General features: G+C 45.6%; 1 protein-coding gene and 1 long non-coding RNA gene across 3 annotated transcripts in view; one reads left to right on the forward strand and one right to left on the reverse strand.

The window, feature by feature from the left end:
• Positions 1-17,566: 17,566 nt before the first annotated feature.
• RECK (reversion inducing cysteine rich protein with kazal motifs) overlaps positions 17,567-24,933 on the reverse strand; it is a 66,339-nt gene continuing 58,972 nt past the window's right edge. Inside the window, exons 19-22 of one of the 2 annotated variants that reach the window (XR_008746706.1) lie at positions 24,757-24,830; positions 21,188-21,343; positions 18,417-18,839; positions 17,567-18,385 (exon numbers count right to left, since the gene is read on the reverse strand). Coding sequence is in view for 1 of the 2 variants with exons in the window: in XM_055801043.1 (XP_055657018.1) it covers positions 18,624-18,839; positions 21,188-21,343; positions 24,757-24,830 (446 nt within the window). In the remaining variant the exon portion in view is untranslated. Of the gene's footprint in view, positions 18,840-21,187; positions 21,344-24,756; positions 24,831-24,933 lie in introns of both variants that reach the window. The other variant, XM_055801043.1, reaches the window with a different exon arrangement.
• On the forward strand, positions 19,186-24,750 carry LOC129784242 (uncharacterized). The gene is made up of 3 exons (XR_008746707.1): positions 19,186-20,328; positions 21,698-22,225; positions 23,354-24,750. It is a non-coding gene; the product is annotated as an uncharacterized LOC129784242 (long non-coding RNA).

A 24,933-nucleotide genomic window follows, 5' to 3' on the forward strand; every position in this document is an offset into this window, starting at 1 on the left:
AATTGTACAATTAATACTGTTGAATACTCATGTAGTGATTATTTTTTATTGCCCTATAGAAAGCAGTAAGGATAGTATAAAACCCAAACAGGCTGTCTCGTTCAATATGAACTAGCATCCCTGTTAACAGGTTACGGGAAAGTTGTTGGGAAGGTTCACTTGCCTTGGAAGAGCAAACTATAGTACTGCTTGGTTTCATCTGGCTGGTCCCAGCGGTGCCCCCAATATTGGTTAACAGTTACATAACAAGTAACCTGTAACAGGCATTATTTTTTCCTCCTCCTCCTTATGCCCCCTCTCCTCATTTTTATTTCCCAGAAGAAAAAAGAGCAGGCTCCTCTGTCACTTCACTTGTGCCAGTGTTACAAGGAAAGGGTGATATGCCCAAGCTTATTTCTATTTTTTTAAGTAGTAAGCATACTTATGCCCTGTGCAGTAGTTTTTAAAGCAGATAGAGAATGTTTTTGTGCCACTTCTAAAAGAGCATGGCATTTTTAGCAGTATTTGGTGACTGTTCACCTGAGGTTCTAGATGCTGTTTGAGATTCTGTTTTTTGGATACGGTCTTAATATTTTCATATTGATCCCTTCAAAGAATTTTAATGTATATGTAACATAAGGTTACATACACTGAGAGAATCTGCTCTTTGGAAAAACCTAGTTGTTTAATAGCAGTGTTGAACAAATGTGAACACCATTTATGGTGGTGTCTGCATGCCCCATCCCAGAGAGTGACAGTGAGTAAGAAGCAGTGTGTTCTTATAGCCTAATAATAGCTCATTAAAAATAATTAAAAAAGATATTTGGGCATAGCACAGTTCATGAGCTGGTTCACAGGGCTTTGAGTGAGGAAGAGGGACGCTCTGTAGGATTTGTGTTATCTAGGCACTCATTTTCATTCTCAGACCCTCGATACTGTGAGCCCTGTCATCTTTGGGCTGCTTGTGCAGAGACTGATGGAACTCAGCGGGGGGTTTGGCGGCATGCGTCCGGGCAGGCTTGCGGCAGCGGTTAGATGTTGGTCTGGGGTAAGTGTGGCTTGGAGTGCGGAGCTGGGGAGGCATTGCAGGGTTCATCCGTGCCTGGGGCAGCAAGGGAACAGCCCAGTCTTACAGAGTTCTCATACACAGTGTCCAGTGGTGATGTTAAACATTTATTGGACTTGGATTTCACAGTTTCAAATAAACCAGCTTTCTAACTTCGCCATAGGTGTTGTGCAAATGATTACCTACGCCCACCCACCCCCTTACCTTTTTTTAATGTAGTCAGGGAACTTGATCTGGAAGTTTCTTTTTGTGTAAAATAGCTGTTAAAAGACACAAAAGGAAGGTAAGACTTAGAACTTAGATCCAGACGCTTTAGGTAGGCCTTAGTGCGTTATAGTGACACCTTTGATTATCCCACATACTGACAGCTGCGTATTTTCCTAGAGACTGATGCTCTTACATCTTCGTACTAATTTGCTATCACTAAATGCTCCTGCTCTTGTTAAATGAGGACTGTAGAAAGAAACAAAAAACCAAAATGAATTTTGAAATGTGGAAGTAGCAACTGAGACGCAGTGTGGACGTGGATTTCAGAAAAGCCAAGGAGCCTGAAAACAGCCAAGTCAAATCAGTGGCTTTAACCAAATCAGGCTTTTGCTGTAGGCTTCTCATGTGTGAAGTCGTTCGGTTAGATGTGTTAGTCTGGAAAGATACTGGTGCCCTGGTCTAGGGCTGCCTGTGGGCAGTATGGTGAATGCACAGAGCCTAGGGCTGCTGGTACGTGCTGTTGGGGAAGACGTTACCAAAGGAGCGACCCGCTGCAGCAGGCTTTCCGAGTGCAAGTCCCTAAAGCACGTGGATGAAGCTCTGGTCTGCTGTAAAAGAAGTCAAGTTGGGAAGAATACTGGTTGGTTTGCAGGATGCTTGTAGCAAGTACTTGTTCCTTACGGGAATAAAAAAAAAAATAGCTGCCCGTATTCTGCTTCTGAAATGCATTGGTCTGGAGAAGTCGGTGTTAGAGAAATATTTTGTTGTGGTGTCTTCAGGTTTTGAGAAGAAAAATTATGCTTGTGAAATAGTGTGATAACTTATTTCAATATGTAGTAGGAAGGTTTATTATAACGGGACTTGATCGTGTTTCTTCTGTATATGTTCGTGTGGTGGGAGTTAATATTGTTTGGTAAACTGATGTTTTGGAAGGGGTCAAAAACCAAAACACCCTTGTGACTGGTTTTCAGTGCTGTACTTTTGTGTAGAATGCTACAATTCACCATCTCATCAGACTTCTTTTTCGCTTCATTGGTTAAAGTTTTTCAAGAAAGCTTAGAGGGTTATTTAAGTAGCTGTTAAATACAATTTTGGGTATGCAATTCCCAACAAATATCTCTAAAATATAGTTCTACTGCAGCTGACTGTGCCATTTGCAAACATACATTTGTCAAACTTACCTGTGGGCACATTTTTCTCAGTAAGATACTTGAGTTTAAGTAGTAAAGTATGGAGATGTGGAGAAAAAAGCTGCAGTCTAATAGCAAGAGGGGAAAAAAAAGACGAAAAAAACCTTGAGAAAACGTGCCTGGCTTGTTTGAAGGGTCAAAAGAATTTTCACTCCTTCCCCTGCAAAGTGCATGTGAAAAGGACAAATTGAGGGTTTTCAGGAATGAACTTTGTGTGATGCTGCATTTGAAGTCTTAACACCTTGCTTTAGTGCCTGTGTATCTCAGCTGCTCTGACTTGACAGGCAAGCCACAGTTGTGACCGTTTCTCCTTTTACTTGGGTACCAGATCCCCACACACGATGGCATGGCGCTCGTTGCCTTGCATTTGTCGGAGTTTAGCGTGCCAAGCTAGCGGGGGTGCATGCGGTGTGTGCTTACAGTACTGCCCTGCCTGTTTGCGGAGGGCGCAGGTCTGCAGAGAAGGGAGTGCGAGCGTGCGCTGGGGGCCTGCCTCTGATTCCACATGAACTGGTATTTATTGACATGGTGTTTTACCTAGTGGAATGTTGAAGAGCACCTTACAATAAAATCAGGGGAAAGCAGAGCCCTCAAGTATCTCTGCAAGTATTTTTATCTGGTTTTATCTAATTTTGGCTGCTTGTCCGTTAAATGGGAGTAATGTTAATTCTTGCCATCGTGGGTGAATATCTTAACAAGACTATGAGAGCGGTAGGTATTTTGAGTTGAGCTGCACTAGATAAGCCAAGTATGGAGAGCTGACAGTGCGTATGTATGATTGAAAGCTGCATTTCTGGAGAGTTCGGATTAATTTGTGTTGTCAGAGTCAGTGTCGTTCTGGCTTACAGTCCATTTGGAAGTGAAGAAGATACTGGGTTTTGAAGAAAGGGTGCGCTCCGAAGCGGTGCTGCTCCCCGCGTGCTGCACGGCTGAGGCAGTCTGGCTGGGGAAGGCGTCGGTGGCTTTCGGTCAGTCGGTGGCTTTCAGTTGGCCGGTGCCCTCGGTGCGGCGTGGTGCATCGCTCTGTGGGGAGCGGACGGGCTGCGGTGAGACTCGCAGCGTTCCTGCTGCAATTGCTGCCAGCCTTGCCGGCTGCTCCGGGCTGGCCTGCGCCCGGCCGGCATCCGAGCAGCTGTTGGCCGGATAACTGAAGGGAATGCGCAGTCACGGGTGGGAGGGTAAATGCCAGGGCTCAGGCGCAGGGAAGTATCAATAGATGCGTAGCAGAAGAGGGGTCACAGAGAAGCACTGTAGGTTTTTTGTAGCTGTTCTTTGCAGAAAGCCAGTGAAAGGTGTGAGAAGTTCCCCTGGCAGTTCCCAGTCTCTGCTGGGATGTGGAAGGCTTTCTTTTATGGACTGGGCTCGTTTGCTGCACACTCACACGTGGTGTGCTGCCAGCGTCACGTTTTAGAAACGGTGATGCAGAAAGGATGCTAATGGAGCCTCTGAACGCTGGGCACGTAAAGACCTAGCTCTGGGACACGCGTTGTGGAATGGTTTCTAGGTCACGAAGGGTAAGTGCTCTGAACAACTTCATTTATTCAGTGGTCTTGGCATAGCAAATACACGCGGCCGTCGGGCGCAGGACTGGCAGGGTGCTGCGCTGGGGGCCGAGGGCTGGGTGACAGGCTGCTTCGGCGCTCTCCGAACAGGCTCCTCTCCGGATCTGGGCAGAGGGTTAGGGCTGCAAGGGCGGTGCTTCCCCCGAATGGGTAGTTACCTGTGAAAGCGTTGGCGGTCTGCTGGACATGTGGCAACGCGTGTGACCAAGTTCTGTAGAACTCACTCCTGGTGAGTGCTACAGCGGCTGCCAGTGATCCTGAGCAGGCCTAAAGGTGCCGGGTGAGCTGGCGAGCAGTGGTGCCGCTGCGTGTAGCAGCATGCATGAAGGGCAGATCGTGAGCGGTACCACCTGATCGACTCCGTCTTGGCTTATTCTGGAATAAGCGTTTGTTTTAAGGTTGCCGTTGGGACTGATCTTATTAATGTTATTGGCGATGTGAAAAGTGCAAGTCTGTTAACGGAAATTGTTAATGGAAGATACTGGGCAGCACTGGCGTAGAGAAGAGCAAGTATCGTATTTGAAGAACCTGAGTGCTGGGGTTTAATGTGTTGACAACGTCACGATTTACAAACACATGTGCATGAAGGTTAACCAGCAGAGATTCACCTGCGGTGGCTGGGGGCAGCCTTGGCACAAGGTGAGGTTGAAACGTGGCCACCACGTGCTCGGCATGGGCTAGCACACAACCAGCGCTTGGGCCGTGAGGTGCAGCAGCAGGGGCTGCGTTGCGTGTGGAGAGCTGGGCTGGGGTGAGCGGGACCCCTTGGGCTGAGGGGGGTGCTGCGGTGGCTGCCGGGCTCGGGACCTGCCTGCCAGTGCCTTGGTGGCTGTGGGTACCCGCAGCGGGGCCGGTGGAGCCCTCCTTGAGCCCCCCAGGCCCAGCAGCTGTCCGCTCCATCTGGCATCTCCAGAGGGCTGCTACCGGTCCGAGTGGCCGGGCCACCTGTCGGGGCTTGGCTCCGGATGTTTGGGTGCTAGCGTGCACCTCTGGCAACCCGTGGAGGGTGCCTGAGCCCGGGTGCCAGAATGCAGCGAGAGGAGCGAGCGGGTAGCAGGCGCAGCAGGGCACTGGGCAGCCTCGGTGGGAGCGGCAACCGCCGATCCCTGCATGGGGGCGCAGCCTGGCGGGGGGCTGCAGCCCTGGGTGCCATGGGGTGCTGCAGGGTGCCTCTCCCCCCAGCTGGAGCTGGGGCTCGGAGTGCGGTGGGAGCTCCATGTAAAGGCTGCTGCAGGCACACTGCCAAATCGTACCCTTGGGCAGGCAGGGGGCTGCGCCCCGCGCCCCCTTCCTCTTTCTGGGCTGTGTTTGGGGGGCCCGGGTTTTGCTGGATGTGACCTTGACCGGAGGCAGGTTTGAGTAGGGCTCTGTAGAGCGAGGAGTGTGAATTGGACCTGGGGGGTCCCTGGGTGCTGGGGGTCTGCGGGCGTGCGCAGTGCTGCGGGGAGCTCTCCAGAGCCCCTCTGGGGCACGGGGCTGAGCTGGCTGGTGCTGCTGCACCTGAGAGGCCTTGGGCTGCCAGGGGACCGCATCCCACCGGGCGCAGCATGGGCCCTTCTCACAAGTGAGAGCCTCCGGCTTCTGATGCCGTTTCTGTTCCTTATCGGGTGTATTAGGCACCTTGGACCAGAGGCTTTCGCATAAAAATTACTTTCACATTTTATTTCTTAGAATAATATTTTAAGTATTTATAAAATTCTAAAATATTTTAATAAAAATTACTCAAAAAGTTGCACATACAATTCTGAATGCTTCAGTTTGGAGGAGAGGGGATGACCCAGAACAACATCGGCAGTAAAAACCTCTTAATAGTTCAGGGCTCCTGGGGAGCAGAACTTGGCACCGGCTGCCCGGAGCAGCTGTGGGTGCCCCATCCCTGGCAGTGTCCAAGGCCAGGCTGGACGGGGCTGGGAGCAGCTGGGTCTGGAGGAAGGTGTCCCCATGGCAGGGGTTGGAACGAGATGGTCTTTAAGGTTCCTTCCAACCCAAACCATTCTAGGATTCTATGAACTTAGCAAAAAGATTTTGGTTTTGGTTTTGGTTTTTTTTTTTCTTTTTAATACATTTTTTCAGAGCAGCTGCTTCTGTGTGCTTCCTGCTGTTTCTGCTGCCCTGAGCCATGTGTACCTCTGGGCCAGTGAGCTCAACTGTTCATAAAAATACTGAAAGTGTTGGTGTGGGTTTCACACTTTCTTGTCCGCTTTCTGCCTGGTTTGGAGTAGGTGGAAGATCTGTTACTTGCATAAAACGTCTGCTTTGTGCTGCTTTGTGGCTGAACGTTGTTAGACCTACTTGTGTGTTTGCTGGTCAGACTTTCCTGCTGCGGATGGGGTGTTTGTGTCATGCGGCAATACGGGTTGCTCTTCAGGAAACCTGCAGCCATAAAACCTTCCGATTACAGCGACTTTACCATTAGAAGATGTTCAGCTGGTGGGGCCAGCCCTGTTCCCTCTCTGTGGGTGGAAGGGGGTGGGTTTTTAAAGGAATAAGAAGGGCAAAGGTTTACACACACAGTTTTGGAGAAAGGAATTCACAAACCGGATAAAGATAACCAGCTGACATGGGAGGGTTAAGCAGCACTGCAAATGCTATGTTGGTGACAAGCCCTGAGCAGGGCCATAAATCCTGCAAGGGAGACTTTTTTTTTTTTTTTTTAAAGTTCCCTTCCCTCCGTACTGCTAAATAAAATACGCTATTTGTGCTTCTGTGACGAGTCAACTTCTCACCTACCCTGTGTCCATGAGGGGTCTGAGCTGCAGCCTGTAACGCTGGAGGTGTGCAGCTGATGCCGCTGAGGTCCCTCAGAGAGACCAGCTCGGGAGAGCATGCATGAGGAACGGGTGGGAGCAGTACTAGGCTCTGTTCTAGCGCGGGACTGGGTGTGCATGTCGCTGGGGGGCTGCAGAGCAAGCACAGCCCGCTCGCGCTGCGGCCGGCAGGGAGCCCCAGAAGCCATGCGGGGGGCTGCGAGGGAGGAGGGGGGCGGCCAGTCAAGGCTCAGTCAGGGACATCCCTGCCTCAGTTTACATCCTTCTTCTTTTCAACAGCAGATGATATACATGGTGCCCAGGTGGCTGCACGTGGAAGGGTTCAGCGCTGCCGCGGCTGGAGCAGGGGGCACTGTGTCCTGGTGGCCATCAGGATCCCCTGCGCCTTGGCTCCTGGCTGATCCTCCATCCTGCCCTTGCTGAGGGCCCCGATACCAGAGAAGAAGCAGTGCTGCAGTCTGCTGGTGACCGTTCAGATGTTAAGGTACTGGTAACGCTTGATGTCCTTTCTGAACGATGGACCAACGCTGCAGCAGCTCGCGCGACATCACCAGGCTGCTTTCTGGTCTCCTCCGGTGGCGCCTCCAGCTGTAACTTGGCTTCCTCACTTGCTGGTTTCCCTCTTGTAAGTCAAGGCAGTAAGGCTGAATTTACTGTAGTTCCTGATACTGTCACGTCTGTGCACACGAGTTCCTTGAACCAGGGTTTTCTTCATCTTCAAAACATGCACTTCTTTGCTCACGAGGGTTGAAAACTTGAGAGCGCGTGTGTGTCTGTCTGTGTGTCTGTGTGTCTGTGTGTCTGTGTGTCTGTGTGTCTGTGTGTCTGTGTGTCTGTGTGTCTGTGTGTCTGTGTGTCTGTGTGTCTGTGTGTCTGTGTGTCTGTGTGTCTGTGTGTCTGTGTGTCTGTGTGTGTGGCCTCTTGGAATGGCCAGTTACACAGACTTTGCAGATTAGTAGTGACAGAAACTATTGTTACAGCTTTGGCTCGTTCCATGCCAGCAGTTTAACACAACCCTACACATCCTTGGCGTCAGGTGTGCTCAAAACCCACGCAGAAATGACGTGCCGGTTTAGATACAGAGGAGTTGTGTTCTTGGAGCAGTCTGGGACGCTTCCCGGTGGATGTCTGCAGGAGAAAGTAAATTTACGTAAAAGCATGACAGACTTATCAGGCCTGTGCAAATTCGATTTTGAGAATTAAGTGGCACAGAAAGTAGAGCTGAAGCTGTAGAAAAGCGCTAGCTTAAGAAAAAAAAATGCAAAGAAATCCCAAACCAGTTATATTCCTTCTAAGTTAAAAGCAGCTGAAACGTAACTCAGCTTGGGCAGTGATGCCACCTGCGGGCTTTCTGTGGGGACACAACCCTGGCCACACTTTGTATTTTGAATCTTAGGGTTGAAGTTTTGTTTTAAAACCACAAGAGTGTAGTGTTCCACTGAGCCTATCAAAATATATGTTTCCCACACTGTACCTAGCTGTTTCTGTACTTAATTTAAGGAAAGTTATATTCCTTCTCAGAAACTGTGGTATGCTTCCTTCAGCAAACACAAATCTGAGCCAAACACCTCATGCAACTCTGAACAGCTTTCCGTTCCTGTTAATGGTCCACAGCAGCTTTTCTAAAAAGACCTTTAGCACGTACTAGCTCTGTCTTGTAAAAAAAATCATAAAACAATATACAAAAAAATCTTTTGAGCTACTGACAACATAACAGCAGTGGTTTTGAACCTGTGAAATTGATACGTTTTAGAGAGGACAGGATTTCTGTATTGAAAGACGAACATTCTGAAGCCATAAATAAATACAGACTTCAAAAAATACATCCAAAGCTTTAACACAAATAGAGAAGTACGCTAGACAGCGATCTGGGTGTTAAACATTCAAAGTAGAGGCACCTGGGCTATGGCTGTCAGTCTTCCCCTAACCTGTGAGTTTTGGGCCAGACCTTTCATTTCACAGTGCAGGAAGGGCCATACTATATGGAGAGAAATATGTACCTTTGAGAAGTGTGTAGTAGCTATATAATACGTTTTCAACTCACTTGACTTACTGAATTGTGGCTTGAACTCCCCCAGCAGTGCAGGGAGCTGTTGGGGGAGCCAGGAGGGGGTCGGACGCCTTCAGCCCCCTTCCCGGGTGCCAGCTACGTGCCCGGGGCTGCCCCAGCGCTGTGCGGTGGCCGCAGCCGGTTGGGTGCACAAAGTGCAGCAGCTCAGAGTTGTTTGGTATTTGTTTTTGAAATGTGTTGCTGCAATAGGATTCTTGGTGTGGAATTAACTAATTAACTTGCAAAGAGAAGATAGGGCATACATTAGGGCTTCAAATAGTGCAATTAATAGCTACGTTTTAAAAATGCAGAATAAGCGAGGAGACCCGCGAAATTTACAGCACGTGTAGCACGTGTAGTGCTACTTTTCAGCTACTCAGAGCTTTATTATGGAATCACAGAATGGTTGAGGTGGGACGAGACTTCTTTGGGTTATCTAATCCAGCCCGGGGCTGTGTCCGGTGTGCTGAGCGGGAGCCCTGTGGGGCGGGAGGTGCTGCCAGCCCCTCTGGGCAGCCGGTGCCGGTCTCCGACCCAGCTCACGCTGCAGGTGTTCTCTGGTGTTCAGACAGAAATTGAGGCTTTTGCCTCTTGTCTAACAGCGGGCTCTGCTGGGGCGAGCCCGGCTCCCCCTTCGCCGCTCCCACCCTTCGGGCGCCCGTGCGCTGGTGGGACCCCCGTCGCCTCTCCAGCCGAGGTGTCCCTGCGCTCCCGCCTTCCCTGGCCGCTGAGCTGCTCCAGCCCCTCCATCGCACAGAATCTGCCTGCTCCCTCCGTGCCCGTGGCCTTACGCATGTCCGCTGGGCTGAGGGATCCCTAACCAGGGGTCCCCTGTGGAGGGGTGCGCCCGCCTGCCCTGCACCGACTCCCACGCTGGTCCCGGGTGCCGGGGTTGCTGAGCCGTGGCCGTGGGGCCTGGGCTGTGTGCCATGCTGCCCGCGCCGTGGGCAGAGGGGCCGCGCTTTGCCCAGCCTGGCTTCATTCCTCGTGTGCCGGCAGGAGCCTCCTTGGCTGCTGTGAGCGTGGCGGCGGAGCTGGCGGGGCAGTGGGGCGCGGGGCGGCTGTCGGGGGTCAGCAGCGGCTGCGTGTGCCACTGAGGATAGATGTTCCTGCTGTGCCCTCGTATGAAACATCTGCTCTGCTGTCAGGAATTGGAGTATGACGGGGTGGCATGGTTGGTATGTGCACGCTGCCCGTGCCTGAACCCCTCTGCCTGACATGTGGCTCGGCTGTACAAAGGAAACTTGGGTGAACTAGGCGGGTTTGGAAATTTCAGAATTGGAAATCTTGTTATGCCCTTGAGAACAAGTACTGAACAATTAGTTCATTTCCAGTGTTTGTTCCAGTGATGTTATCTCGATCTGCTTATCAATGTGCATGTTTTCTATTTAATTTATTTACTTGTTGAGCGCAAGTTGAGTTTATTTCCACTTATTTCCACTTGTTGAGCACAGATGTGAGTGTGCTACTTCTGGCTGTGTGACAAATGAATACCAGGGACAATGGGTTGCGGGTGCCACCATCGGGGCACAGGGATGGTGCCGCACCGGAGGCAGCGCCACACGGAGCCTCGGTGCACAAACAGTGACGGGGAAAGTTCAGAGTGAATCGGCACCGCTGGCCCCCGCCCACACCGTGTTTGCCTCTGAAGCTTATTGAACACTTCCCAAGAGAAACTGCTCTCCACGAATGCGATGGGTGCATATTACTGGATTGTAATCAGGTCCTTGCATATTTTTGAGTATGCTTAAACCTGGCTAAGAATTGGTCTAAGACTGATGAGAAATGTCCTGGTTACGCCTACCACTGCTGAGGAGCTACCCCGCGCACTGTTCCTTGCGCCAGTGGGAGCACCCTCTGCCCACGCGAGCGTTCCTAGAGCGCAGTCTTTCTTACCCTACAAGATATTTAAAATACAAGAGATGACTCCTCCTGAAGATGCTTATTTCTCTCCGCAGGTGCTACAGGACCCGCAGATGGCTGGTTCAGGTGGAGACCTTTATGGCTGGAACAGCTAAATGGTGGGCAGGCCACCAGCCGCAGGCTCAGCTCTGCTGCTCGCACGCATTTGATGATTAAAAAGAGAAGTTCCCCTCAGGCTTGCAAGATGGCAACCATTATGCAAGAGAAGTGCCGGCAAAATAATGCAGTAATGCAGTCGGGCATTGTTACAGGTAAGCCCGCGGTAGCCGTTCTGGCAGGGCAGCGGGTGTGGGACCCCCGTGGCTGTGCTGCAGCCTGCCTGCCCGCTGCTGGGCTGCCCCTTGCGCCAAGGGCACCAGCTTGCTGCCGCTGGCGCATCCCCACGGCGTCAAGTGCGGGTGGAAGTCGCCAGTGGCTGTTTTTTCTGTTAGTGTCCTGTGCGGGCTAGGAGGGAGTTCATTTTCTTTGTAGCGGGGGCGGGGGGCACTGGGGGTGGTGGGAGCGGCGCTGGGGGCACACCCTGAGCTCGGCTGGTGCTGGGCCACATTTATACTCCGTCGAGGAGTTCTCAGCTTCTCGGGCGGCCAGCGAGCAGCTGGGGGGCACAAGGAGCTGGGGGGCACGGCCGGGACAGCTGGCCCCCGCGGGCCAGAGGGCTGTTCCATGCCGTATGGCGTCACGCTGAGTATATAAACTGGGGGGGGCTGGGGGGGTCGCTGCTGGGGGACGGGCTGGGCATCGCTCAGTGGGGGCGAGCCATTGTACTGTGCATCGCTTGGGGGGGCGGTTCTGTCTCGAGCTTTAGTTCTCTTTCTCCTGTTGTCATCTCCCTTTTCATTGTAATTAGTACTAGTAGCGTTAGTATTATGTTTGACTTTATTTCCATTATTGAACTGTTCTTATCCCAGCTCACAATGTTTACCTTTTCCCAGTTCTCCTCTGCATCCCACCAGGTGGGGGGAGCAAGCAGCTGCATGAGGCGGAGTTGCTGGCTGGGGTCAAAGCAGCCGCCTTCGTAACAGCCATCCTGTTACAGGGGTCGTTCCTCTGTTTCTGCCTGTGCAGCTTCTCCTGTTGCAGCCACCTAGAGCTGGACGGGCAGTATTTAGTCACTAACACAGGCTGTGATATTAGAGGCCGTAATTTCACTGGCTTTGACTGAATAGCTGAGCATGTGTGAGATGATAGATTGTGGTTGGGGTGCTTAGATGGAGTCAACTCTATATACCCTGTTAATACCATGGTGTTAATTAGTCGTAAAATAATGAGAGCAAACCTTGTACTACACAGAAGTAGGTATCTGTTACTGCAATGCCATGTTTTAAATACATTATGAATTGCCAGTGGGCTGCAACAAGCGCTGAAAGTTTGGATAGCTGAGTTCCTTCTCTTTACAGGGTATCATAAGCAGGGGAAGTCTGCATCTGTCATCAGAATTCAAACAGAAGGTGGTGAAACCATGGCAGTTGTTTCATTTGGAGGAGAGAAAAACCAAAACAAACCCAAAAAAGACTTGGAGAATGTAATTTGTGACTTGCAACGTGGGATTCAGCAGCAGAATATGCTGTGCTGTGCAACCACAGAGAAATAGTGATGCTAACACCCCAATTTACAGATTGAAGTTCAGAGGTAAGATGATAGGTGTCTTACTTTTATTTAAATATTCTTCAATTTTCAAATTAATTTAATGGGATACAGGAAAAGAGCTGTTATGGTAATAAAACATTTCTGTAAACACTAGTGTACACCCAGTTGAAAAGGTAGCGCTCATACATACGTGCCAGCTACGGCAGGCATATCCATGATCTATGCTGTAACGGCAGGTTAGTTGCCTTGGGTAAGGCAAAGTAATGGAGCTCACACAGTTGCATTTTCATCAGAGGAGTGTGCTCTGCTGTGAGGAGATCAAAAACTTATTTCTGTTTTTAAAGAACAGTTTTTTTCTAAATGGCTGTAAAACCCACATGGTCAAAGTTTTTTGTAATTATTTTTTTAAAAGTGCTGTGTAAGAAAGAAGGGTTGGTTCTGGTCAGCAAATGTTTGAGGGACAGCTACTGCAGCTAATGGGAAAAACAAAAATAAATTGGAAATTATGGTGGGGAGCTACGTGATAACAGAAATTGTGGAAAGCTTCCAAGAATATGGAAAAAGAGATACCCATTTATTTTCATATTTTTAAAATGATTGTAATGAACCCTATGAGCAACTTTTCAAACTTTCCCAGCTGTGCCCATAGTCTTCACTGTGCTACAAAAAAGCACACAGCAACAAGGAGTGGTTAAGGGACATGGCATATAATTTACTTTTACGCAGTACCAAGTGCATAACTCTGTTAACCATAAGCTGAAGAAATAATCTGCAATTGCAAATAACATTTTTCTTTTGGGGAGTTAAAAAAAACCGCAAGAAACTACCCTAGAAAATTCAGTTACAACAGCTTTGTAAATGCCAACTCACGGTTTTATGGTTGTATCCTGTGCCTTTAGGAAAATCGGGTTTCAGTCAAATGAGACTGATGGGAACAGGAAGTCGGACCCCGCAGGTTTTCCATTGCACAGAGAAGGCCACATCTGATAATTTTTGGAATGCAATATTCTGTCCAGCTCTGTTGTTCCTTGCTCAGACACTGACGATTTCCGTGCTGAGGACTGCAGAGGGTGCTACTACTGTGCAGGCAGCGCTGGAGTTAAGGCTCCGCGGCTCCTAGACCAGCCTGGAAGCGAGACATGCATCCTGTCTGCATTACTTGGGGAAGGTAAAACCAAAGTTACTCTGTCTTCATGGCTATGCTAACCTGACTTAGCTAAACTGAGTTAAAAATACCATAGCTTTATCTATTTTCTAGTTTTGAAATGTGTATTTGTGTTTCTGACATCATCTTTGATTTCATCTGGGTCCTGAGTGAGCTCTTAAAGCCGTGGTCCAGGTGTGCAGCAAGTGCAGCACTGGGGCTATGAGCAGCACTTGAAACACTGCAGCCATGAGATGCTGGGCCAGACTTTGCATTGCCACTTCAGGTCTGGTAAAAAAAGCAAAATGCACAACCTGGCAGGTTTCACACATGCACAGAGTGTGTTTGAGACACAGTTTGTTTTCCAGCATAGAACCAGCCGCTCGTGGTACCTTGTGTTGTGGCCAAGCTGTGCCGGGTCTGGCTGAAGTGGTCGCTCGGAGGAGCCGGTGGTGCCCACGGCCCTTGTCCTTGCTAGTGAACAGGACAACCACAGCCTTGCCAGCAGCAGCTCAGTTTCTGCACGGAATTAATGGCTAGAAATACTTAAACTTATGCCAGAGGGACTGAACCTCTGTGGGCGGCTGGTAGCAGCTGCTGCTGCTGCTGAGGGCGGCCCTTGCGCCATGCGCAGGAGCTGCTGCTGCGCTTGCCCTGACTCAGGAACAGGGATGGCTGCTGAGAGGTGCACTTCAGAATGCAACAAGCCAGAGACATTTTTTTCAGCGTTTTTGCACACTTACAGTTAGGCAACACCGTGTATAAATTACATAACAAAATCACACAGTTGGATCCCGCAGCTTTGATTGCCATGTCGTACTTGATATTCAACTTTAAAAGTATTAACACCCAAAATTTGGATTCTTTGCTAAAATAAATTGCTAAATTCTCTGCAATGGCCAAATGTGCTCTTCTTGAAGAGGGTGATACAGAGCCTGACACAGGGCACTGTGAGATAAATGTATTTATACACATACATGTTTATATAGCTGTATATGTGCATGGCAATACATCCTTATATATATTTACTGATGTCACTCCTGCTGCTGCAGTTCAAAAATTGATTAAAAAGTAAATTTATGCACCAAACAGTAGTCATAACCTGTCCATTCAGTCCACTGCCAGCGAGCCGTGCAGAATTGTGGATCGCCATGTTGAAGAGGAGGCTTCAGTTTGAAACTGACCACGCTAGCACTGGTGAGAAGGTTTTGCAAAGAAATGTCCTGTTCTGCTGTGCGTCCTGACCTGCTAACGAAATCACATCACCTGCTAGGACAGCTCAGAAGTGCTTTAGAAGAATGCTAGCTTAGAAGGAGCAGCAGAACTGAAGAACCAGATTAAAAACCTTTGCATATGTTGCAGCTGATGCTTGGATCCAAGCACAAAGAAATAAACTACGAAACCTCGCCAAAGCCAACAGAAAGCATTTGCCAAAACACAAGGGTGGCTCTTTACAGCACGTAAGATTATGACGTACTGAACCAGCACCACCTCCTTCGGCTCAGGTTATTTCTTGCTGCACCTGGCCAAACCCAACAGAAACTGGCTTTGAGGAGGGCAAATCTGAGAATACATTGAGGGAAGATATATTTATTCTAAGAATGGATGGAGATCTGATTAACAGGTACCTGTCAATACAACAAATTGGAAAGCCATGTATAGGTTCATAGATGTGATGTATAATCTGTATATAATAATCAGAACTGTGCTCTTATATATGCTGAACGGCATAGTTCTGGTCAGCTGTAATTAGTGACAGTGTTGAAAAGCTTTGCAGCACGCTGTGTGTGGAAGGAAGACCTGGGAAAGCATCATAAAACTCAGCAAGGCTGTACAGCTGGCAGTGCCGTTCAGCCCGGAGCCGTTCACACAGCTGTCCACGCACTGACATAGCGTCAAGCTGCGTAAGGCCGGAGCATGGAAGAGCGGCGCAGCTCTGGCGGCACGCGGCGGGGCCGAGCGCCCATCTCGTGCCCTCTCGCAGACCCGACTGTTGCGGTCTCTGAAATCCAGCGATCCCAGCTCCTGCTGGGCTTGAAACTTGGCAGCAGGGCGAGGCACCAGGCGTGAGGCACCAGGCACCAAGCGCGAGGCGGCAGGCTGCGGCCCGCGGCACAGCTGAGCCCCCGGCAGTGCATCCCCGCGGGTGCTGCTGCAGCCCCTGCGCCCTGTCCTGCTGACAGCAGCCAAACTAAACTAATGGAAGCAGAAGGGAAACATCCCTCTGGAGCCAGTTACTGACGTCACCTCTGATGTTCAGCAGGCAAAAAACCAATGGTTTGTAAATGCTTCAGCTGGGTCCTGTTACAAAAGCAACAACCAGGCTTGTGCGGCTTTGCAGTGCCCTTGTGCTGTCGCCATTTCTGCTGAAGTGGCCCCAGATTCCCACGCAGATGGGACAGAACGTGATCAGCACTTAGAGGGAAAACTCGTCTGGAACCTGCATCAGATTTTCCCCATTAGGTTCAAATTTCCTGACTTGTGAGTAACTCCAGGCTTGGTTTCTTCCATCTTTTCTCCTAATTCAATCGGATTCAAACCCCGTAAGTAAATAGTTTCTTCATTCCCTTGAGGCAGTCCAAGGTCTTGAGAAAACCCATTAACTGTTAAAGTACTTCTGTTCATCCAGCAAAAAGAACCTAAGCCCAGTACACTGCAGATGCTGGACTTAGGTTCAGGAATTTAGGAATACATTAAAATAACACATAAAAAATAATCAGCTAATAAAAACCAGTAAGACTAATAATTCATAAATACAAATTAACTATGGCTCTGCCAAAATGGAAATGCCCGATGGCTCCCACATAATCAACAACATTAAACTTCTGTTGCGTCAAGGCATCACCAAATATTTAACATAACCACTCAAAATCTCCATTCTTTTCTAGCAAGTGCTGGACACTCATATGTGAATTCAAAAATCTCTGGGCTTAAATTCTTTTTTTTTTCCAGATTCATCATGCAAATCGAGGTAACTTTTTTTGGTATTACCTTTCATTTGAGAAAATCTTCACAGGTGTGAAAAAAACCCCCACTAGTAGTTTTACCAGTGTGGCATACATCTGTTTCCTTAAGACATTAACAATTCTGTTCATTTTAGTAGGCAGTGGATTGCTTCAGCCAAATGCTAAGCAAGCTAACAGGCTACATGTTGAAGAGATACTTGCTAATGACTTGGAAAAAACAAGGGATTCACTAAACCACTTGAATTGTTTGCAGTTTCTGGGGAGATCATCTAAGCCATTTCAGTTCAAAAAGCTTTTCAAATGCATTCATTGTACTCGTGTCCAACTTTCTAAAGAATCCACAGAAGAAATTTCAGAAACAGATGGGCAAGTTTTTTTGTATCCAGACTTTGATGATTATGTGCATGAGTCTTCCTGATGTTATTTGGCAAGAACACTTCCAAGGATGATCTGCGTTTGTACTCGTCTAGCAGAAGTGCTCAGAACTCCAGCCACAGCACAACTGCACTTAAAATACAGAAGTGCTCTTCACTCACAAAGAGACAACAAACAACAAGGACGTGCTTGGAAAAGCAGCTGATGGAGGTGTCAGAGAAACTCACTCTGTGGGCTTGCGAGCACACGCACCCAGTCACTCTGTTTGCTCTGGAGGAGGTCGAACCTTCAAGTCCAAGTACAAATTATTATATTTCTGTTATATTATATAAAATTATATATGTTATATTATTATTATATCATATATAATATACAATATATTATATTATTTTAATACTGTCCTTATCATTCGTGCAAGTTTCACAGGTGTAGGTGAGAGATGTCTCTTCTAAATGTAACTGGAGGATACCTATAACCTTACCCAGGAGGGTCCCATGAAGACGTCTGCATTCATCTGACACTCATGGCATAGATTTACATGTACGTGACGCAGATTTGGTAAAGAACCCCACAGCCCACCCCCTGAACCCCCTTGAAATGTACTTCATTTGGAAACATTAAACTGCGTGAGTCATGAATGTATGTAACTGCAGTTAGTTCTGTGTTGATTTGAGAAAGAAAAATACATGTTGTATTGCAGAATTCTATAAAATTACATGCATTCATATACAAGGACACATGACAAAGTGTTTTATTAAAATAAAAAGTTTTAATACTTTTGCATTTAAAAGATTTAGCAGAAAATAATCGCTACAAACATGCTACAACAACATATATGTTCAAAAAGTTTTCAGTGCTTTCTTTCAAAGTTCAGCATTTTGGCAAAAATAAGTTTTTCTGTATATACTTCAAAAGTTGGCTATCATAATACTGATATAAAATACTTCATGTGGACTAAGGTCAGGTGCATAAAATACAATAAGTAATAAAACATACTGTTTGTATAAACATTTGAAGTATAAATTTCATTAGATAACATGCAAATACTGCAATATTTTAAATGACACTTAAATATAGATACTGAGATTCTTTATATTTGCATCCAATATGAGATTCTGAAATGTACAAAACTATAAAAAGAACATATTTCTTCATTGAAGTCAGGTACTAGTATAGAGCTTGATTGTCATTTTACACGCACTGAGCCCAGTGTCCTGCCAATCTTCACTAGTCCAAGTAAAGATGTCTACAGAAACAGGCCCAGGGCTAGTTAGTTTTCTTCATAATAAAATATGAAAGCATATTTACATGAGAATAGACTCTTAAATTTTTGGTAAGGTAATTAAGTAGCAGCAATTTTTTTCTTCCAAACATGATGTTTAAAATAGCATTTCATTGTCACTGATACACATCTGAACAATACAAAGTAAACGTTCTTCAATAAATTTGAAACACTATTTTGTTCATTGCAGATAAAAACCCTGTAAGATCCCTTCTTGCAAAAATCGTAAATCTGTGTCGGATCCTTCGAGAGTATTTTTATGTTTCCAAGATCAATGGAAAACCACCTAATTGTGCTGAAACTGAATGGAAAACCACCTACCTGTGCTGAAACTTTCATCTGACTAGTAATGAATAAAAGAATAATCTTTTCACATTATTCCAAATACTTTTAGTTCTTCATTGAAAAAAAATATTAGTTTATCAAATCTTCTACAATTTTTGTTTTCTGTTTCAGTGATCAACAATTCTGAATGTCCTTCACAATATAAAACACTGCAATACTCATGTATATTTTCTTAGCAGTTATATATAATATATTAATGCTGACAAGGGGAATAAAAGGCTTACAAACAGGGAGTGCAGAACAGGCACCACTTTAACAGAAGGTGAAGAGATGCTCAATGAAACTTGTACTTGAGATGCAATTAGAGCTGACAGCGGCACGTGTGATGCTAATGTTGGACTGTCTGAATTTATCAGTGACTCTATTTTTTCTGCTTCTTTATTGCAGGCTTCAATCTAAAAAAAAAAAAAAAAGAAGTTATTAGTTCTTCTCTTGCCACATGAAATGCCAATGCAAAAGTGTTGCTAGATAGCAAAATTCAGGAAAGGAAATCAGAGTTATTCCCATCAGCACATAAGAGTTATATAACTTTTGGGAGTGTTTCCTAGAAAATATATCAGAGCTCTTATCATAGACTTTGGTACTATGAAAACTGCTGTGGAAGCCCCAGGTAGTAGCAAAAGGGAAGGAAGGAAGCTACGTAAAATGTGTTTTGAATGCCCATGCCAAAAATCTCACAGTAACCTATAACTGAAGTCAGTATCTCTAAAACTGAGGGCTGACTTCCTGATTAACCAGGATACTGCCTTGAAGTCTGCAACAGTGGAAGAACCAAGATTTTCATCTTACTGGGATTTTTCTTCTAAATCAGGGCAAACTGATTTCTTTTACGGGCAGGGAAGAGAAGAATGGAAATAATGGGAAAACCTGAGAAACCCCAAGTTTTCAGGTTTTCATTCCCCCACTGACATGATGATAATCAGAAATTTATGTTAGAAAATTCATTTTTTCCACCTTACCTTCTACTGCAACCCAGGAGTCAATTTAGTACTAAGAGCTTTGGAAGCTGCCTCGGCTGAGGTTTTAACTTGACAAGCTCACACGTGGAGGCCCAGGGCTTGAAAGCTGAGGAACCCGTGCACCAGCAACCAGTGTCACCAGTGGGAGAGCAGCTCCTCCCTGGTTCAGAGGGGCTCTCTGCGTTCAGAGTCCTCCTCTGCCTAGGGGTCCAACTGCACCTGCTGCAGGTGGAGTGAGAGCTGACCAGGCTGGCAGGGCTCAGACCTTGTTTCCTAAGTCCTGGTTACATTTTGGATTATTTCTATTAAAGAAAGAGACATAAGCGGGAGCTGAGTTGGAGCCAGTAGCTCCAGTAGCATGGGCAAGCAAAACACACACAATGTATCTGCCTGGGAAAAAAACCTACCCAGTTAGATACTGCAGCTTGCAAAGTCTGTGGCAGTGATGTGTCCTCTTGCACTGTAATTTCAGCCTGTCCCAGAAGCGATACCGAGCATGCAAAACTAGACTGTACAAATAAAATGGAAATGGGAAGCAGCCACCAATATAAAATAAACAAGGAAATGAATCTGCCTGAATTCTGTTTGCGTTGTAAAAGATAAAAGAGAGAGTGTGGCCAGGTTTTCTCTCCCCTTCCTTGTCAAAGCTAAGTCCTTCATTTCACACCAGTACACACCGACATGCCAGGAACAGAATGAAGCAGTCGGAGCACCTGATCTGCAAAGCCACTTCGCTATAAACTGCTCTCAGCAGGGCTGGGCAAGACTATTAGAAACAACTATAAAATGGCAAGGAATTATGTTCCTTGCTTGCACAGGTTAACAAGCAGAAAGTAAAAATGAAGCAACAGCTCCAAGGGTGTAACAAAGCAATACGTAGCAAAGCCTTGCTTCTGTTGCGCTGAACTACGCCAAAGAAAACACCGTAAGGACTCCGAGCTGCATTTGTTGGTTTACCTTTAGAGTTCCGTGCTGTGAGTGTTAGGTTCTTGTTTGCTAGCATGAACTAGCTGTGACACAGCGAACTGGGCAGCTTATTGGAAAGTTATTTCCTTTTTAAGGGCATAATAGCATTTCGGGATCTCCCAGCACTTTTTACCATAAAGTGGAAAGGAGTATCAAACCCAGGATGGTCTCAGAATAGGATCAACAGATCTTCTTTGGTATGAACGACTCCTTAACATCAAGATGTGCACAGTGTATGAATATGGTACCAATACGCATGATGTGCTTCAGCCTAATACCACAGATACTTCAATCTACTCTTAACACTGACACCGGAGACAAAGGAGTACCATTTCATATGCAGCTGTGTGTTTAATTAATTAATAATATATTAATTATATATATTATCATATATATTATATAATTATATATGATTACTAAATAATTATCTATTAATTAATACAGAGTGTATAAGTATTAATTTAAGAGGGCATTCAGTAATTATTTTTCTGTTATTTTAGTCATAGGAAATCGAGAGTTCTGCATTTATTAATTTTAAAACAAAAATCATACTGCTCTGTCCTTGGCCTTCCTTCACCTCCCCCCTCTAACTACCCACACTTAAAAGCCTCTTACCAGAAAAGCAGAATTCTCAAGACACGTTTTACCATCCATAACCCTGGCTAGTCAGATTTGAGTCACTACAGAAATCCCCATGTATTTGGGACACAGGAGAATGCACAATTTTAAAACTGCTGTATTGAAAATAGAAAAGTAGTGTACACATCTAAAAATGAAGTAAATCCACACCGGGCAAACGAAATAACAGCATGGTCTACCTGCAACGGTTTGGGGTTCTGATCCACAGGAATGATGAGGATCACAATTTCAGATTCTATGCTTAAGTATCCAAACACATCACACTGTGGCACTGAGACATGCAGGCGGATTTTTTCAAGTACGTCAAGTACGGTTATAGGCTTTTTATTTGTCACCTGGAAGAAAACAAAGAACTTCGTGGATGAAGTGATATTATGCAAACTTACATTTCTCCTCTTCAGTTTCAACAACTTGAAATCATGTCAGAAAATTTGTTTCAGCCATTAAACTATTCAGTTCTAATTGCTAGCAAAAAACTGGAATGATTCAGTGATTCTAAAACATCAGTCTAAAAAATGATTCTATGATTCTGAAAAAGAAACCAAACCCATAAAAAAGTGAAGAGCGGAAAAAAATTATTTACTGCTCAAATTAACCATGGTTTCAATACATGTTGTTCTCCAGCTTCATAGTTAGCGTGCACGTGTATCATGTACCTCAAAGTAACGTAACTGGTTATGTTAAAGCAGCTTGTACTCGCACACTGGGAAACAAGAGGCAGAGCAGCCCCACCAGCCAGCACTCCCTTACCATCATAGAATCTGTTTCAAGAGCCACCAGAAATGAAGAGCTCTGGCTTTGTAAAGACAGTTACATGTCTGTATATGTGAGAGCACATGATGTTTCAACATCACTACGTAACTAGCAGGTAAATGTGTTTTTCTCTTAAAATTCTTGTCTCTGTTCTGCTTGCTGCTTGTATCTGACAAACAACAATTTGATTGTAGATGCTCAGTCTGTTCAAGGACTGCCACACCTTACAGGTTTTTCATCTTTTTTTCCAGGTCACTTCTGCATGTGCTGAACAGTATAGACCACCAACACAAATACTTGTGACTTCTGGTCATTCTGCTTTGTTCTGTTTTCCGGCTTTAGCTGCAGCAAATCCATTCTTTGTATCCTACTGTAGCTTAGTTTCTTTTAAGACCACTGGTACAGGACCTTAACAAATGGAAATCTGGGAAATCGAAGTAGACTACATGGACCAAACCTGCAAGGTGTTGCACGACACTTCTTTTACCAGATCTCTGAGGGTTTTCCCTGTCACAGCCCGGCTGAAATGTAGTCTGACATGCTGACTGATCAGCAAACCCTGTTCAGTCTTAAAACAGAAGCACATGGATACTTTACCTTGGATTTTTATGTCTTAGATTAGAAATCTAGTAGACTAGATGAGAATTTTAGCAGATCTCTAATGTTTCTTTGCTCTGTGTAGATGATGACTTTTCCTGCTGTCTTTACAAAAAAGGCCAGAGGGGTGGGGGGAGAAACTCTTCAGTAGCTGAGGCAGTTTTTCCTCAAATTAACCACCTGTCTGAACTAAAATAGGCGCACATTACTACTCCTTGCCCTCTCGGGTTGGTTAAAGTGTACACTAGCAATTGTAGCAATGAGTCTGTGTATCTGAGCCTTAACCATCTCCAGCACAATGCATGTATGCACTGTATGTATATGTATACTGGCAAAAGCAAGAGCTGCACACCAATCCTATAGTTTCATTGATACAATCAGAGGAGATCAATGTTATTAATTAAATATAGATGACAAAAGTATCAAATTACTCAAATACACAGCTGGGCATTTTCTACGGTATTACCGAGATGCTGGCTGGCCTCTGACTGCCAGTGGAGTAACAAAGGGACAGAGCTCCTGACTGTGCTCAGGGCAGTTCACACCCTGCACAGGCTCCAGGTGGCTGCAACACTCAGAGATCATCTCTGGGGGCTTTGTACCCCAGTCAACTTTCTGTAGTTTCTAGTATGTGCTAAGAGAATGCTGGCCTGAATATTTGAGAGATCACATATTTCAAATGTAAAGAGAGAGATATATATTGTTTTATATATATAAATATATACGAGTTTTGAAAACTCTGAAGACTGTGTATTGTGGTGTTAGATGAGCATGAGAAGAGAAAGTCAGGAAGACTGTGGTGACAAAAAAACGAGGGGGGGGAGAAGAAAAGCAACGATTTAAGTACCCTAATCCACCTCTCACCTACTAAGTACCTGGATTTGGGTACTTAGTACTTACCACCAACTACTTGAGTAACTACTTAAGTAAGTCCAAATAATTCCTTTAACTAGAAAGCCCTTCTAACTAAAACTAAAAATTCTTCACAACCACAGGTTGTAAGGTATGAAGGGAGAAGTTGCAGCGGTCACCAAGTCCCTGGTACCATTAGAGATGACAATGGGAAGACATTCCAGGATGCAGTCATGACCCATCAGACACTGCTATTCAGCAAAACCAGTCAACACAACACGAACGCAAAATCTCTAAGGGGAAATCAAGGAAATCAGCAGAACACCAGTCAGCAGCACAGCCTTGAGATGAAGGCCAACCACACACTGGGCTGCAACAGCAAGAACTGAGCCAGCAGAAGTCATCGTCCCCCTTTATTTATGCCCTGCCCCATCCCCAGGCCACACTGAGGAGCTGGCGGGAGTCCAGCAGCGTGTGCAGCTTGTGGCATCTCCACTCCTGGAGGTGTTAAAAGCTCAGCTGGCCAAGCTGATCCAACCTGGAGTTAACCTCGCTTTAAGCAGGGGGTTGGGACTAGACCATCCTCAGGGGTCATGTTCAACCCAAATTTTTCTATGTTTTTACAATAATAGCTAATTATCTCTACTTCTAAACATATAAACAGGTTAACGTAATTTTATACTGTTTTAGTGACATTCTCTTTCTTCTTGATATTTAAAAAAACAAAACTCATGCAGATGTAAACATGAATTGTTTTGTTTCACGAGGCATGATTGTCATTACTCTATTTTGTTGTGGTGTCATGCCAAAAATCAAGTGTTCTGCTCTGTTCCGTATACTGAAGCATAAAAGCAGGGGTCAATAAAGTGCAATCCTTCCACACACCCCTTGGGCAGTGTAGGCCTAGTAATGTTGCGTTCAGAAGTAGACAACAGCAGAAGATCCATCTTACACTGGAGGTTTTCAAAGAGCAGCAATACAGGATGCTGGTGTCTAACTTACGGAGATGTTAAAATCCAACATTTTAGCTGAAGAGCAACAAAATCAGTGACAACTGTATAAATAACCCAAGGAGCGTAAACAAATCCAATTTAAACATAAGACAATGGCAGAGCTAAGTTACCCACATTAGGAAACACTGAGCTAGCAGAATAACCTTAACAAAAAGGCCATAAATAATAAATATACAGTGTATTACTATCATGAGACAGATGCAGTTCCCATATCATTTGTCTTTACTATTATGTATAAATTATATGTATATCATATAATATTATACTATTATATGTATATCATATAAAACGCAAAGCTGAATGTGCTTGTTTGTGCCTACTCTAATTCTGTTTTACTTTCCATTGTAATTCAATTTCTATACTTGACATTAAGAAATAAAGGAAAGTATAAACAATATAAAAGAAAAAAACCCAAATCACATGCTACCTACTGAAAAATTGTTTGGTTTATAATGTGTTAACTTTTCAGGAGACAGTATACAGTAATTTGACCTTTTTGTGTACCATTTAACATACATAATGCATGATTTTACCCTTGCAAAAGTATCCAGCTTGTCTTTGTCATACAAGATTCTCAGCATTCCAGCACATAGCGGACAGCAGGCTCCTATGTGAATAAAAGAAATATCTCAGAAATAAAAGCAAATAGTCCTTTCACTTTTAAGTAAGCAGAGGTCAAAAGTTGAATGTTAACTGAGTCTAAAAACAGC

Source organism: Falco peregrinus, chromosome 3 (assembly GCF_023634155.1).
Source record: "Falco peregrinus isolate bFalPer1 chromosome 3, bFalPer1.pri, whole genome shotgun sequence".
Classification (NCBI taxonomy): domain Eukaryota; kingdom Metazoa; phylum Chordata; class Aves; order Falconiformes; family Falconidae; genus Falco; species Falco peregrinus.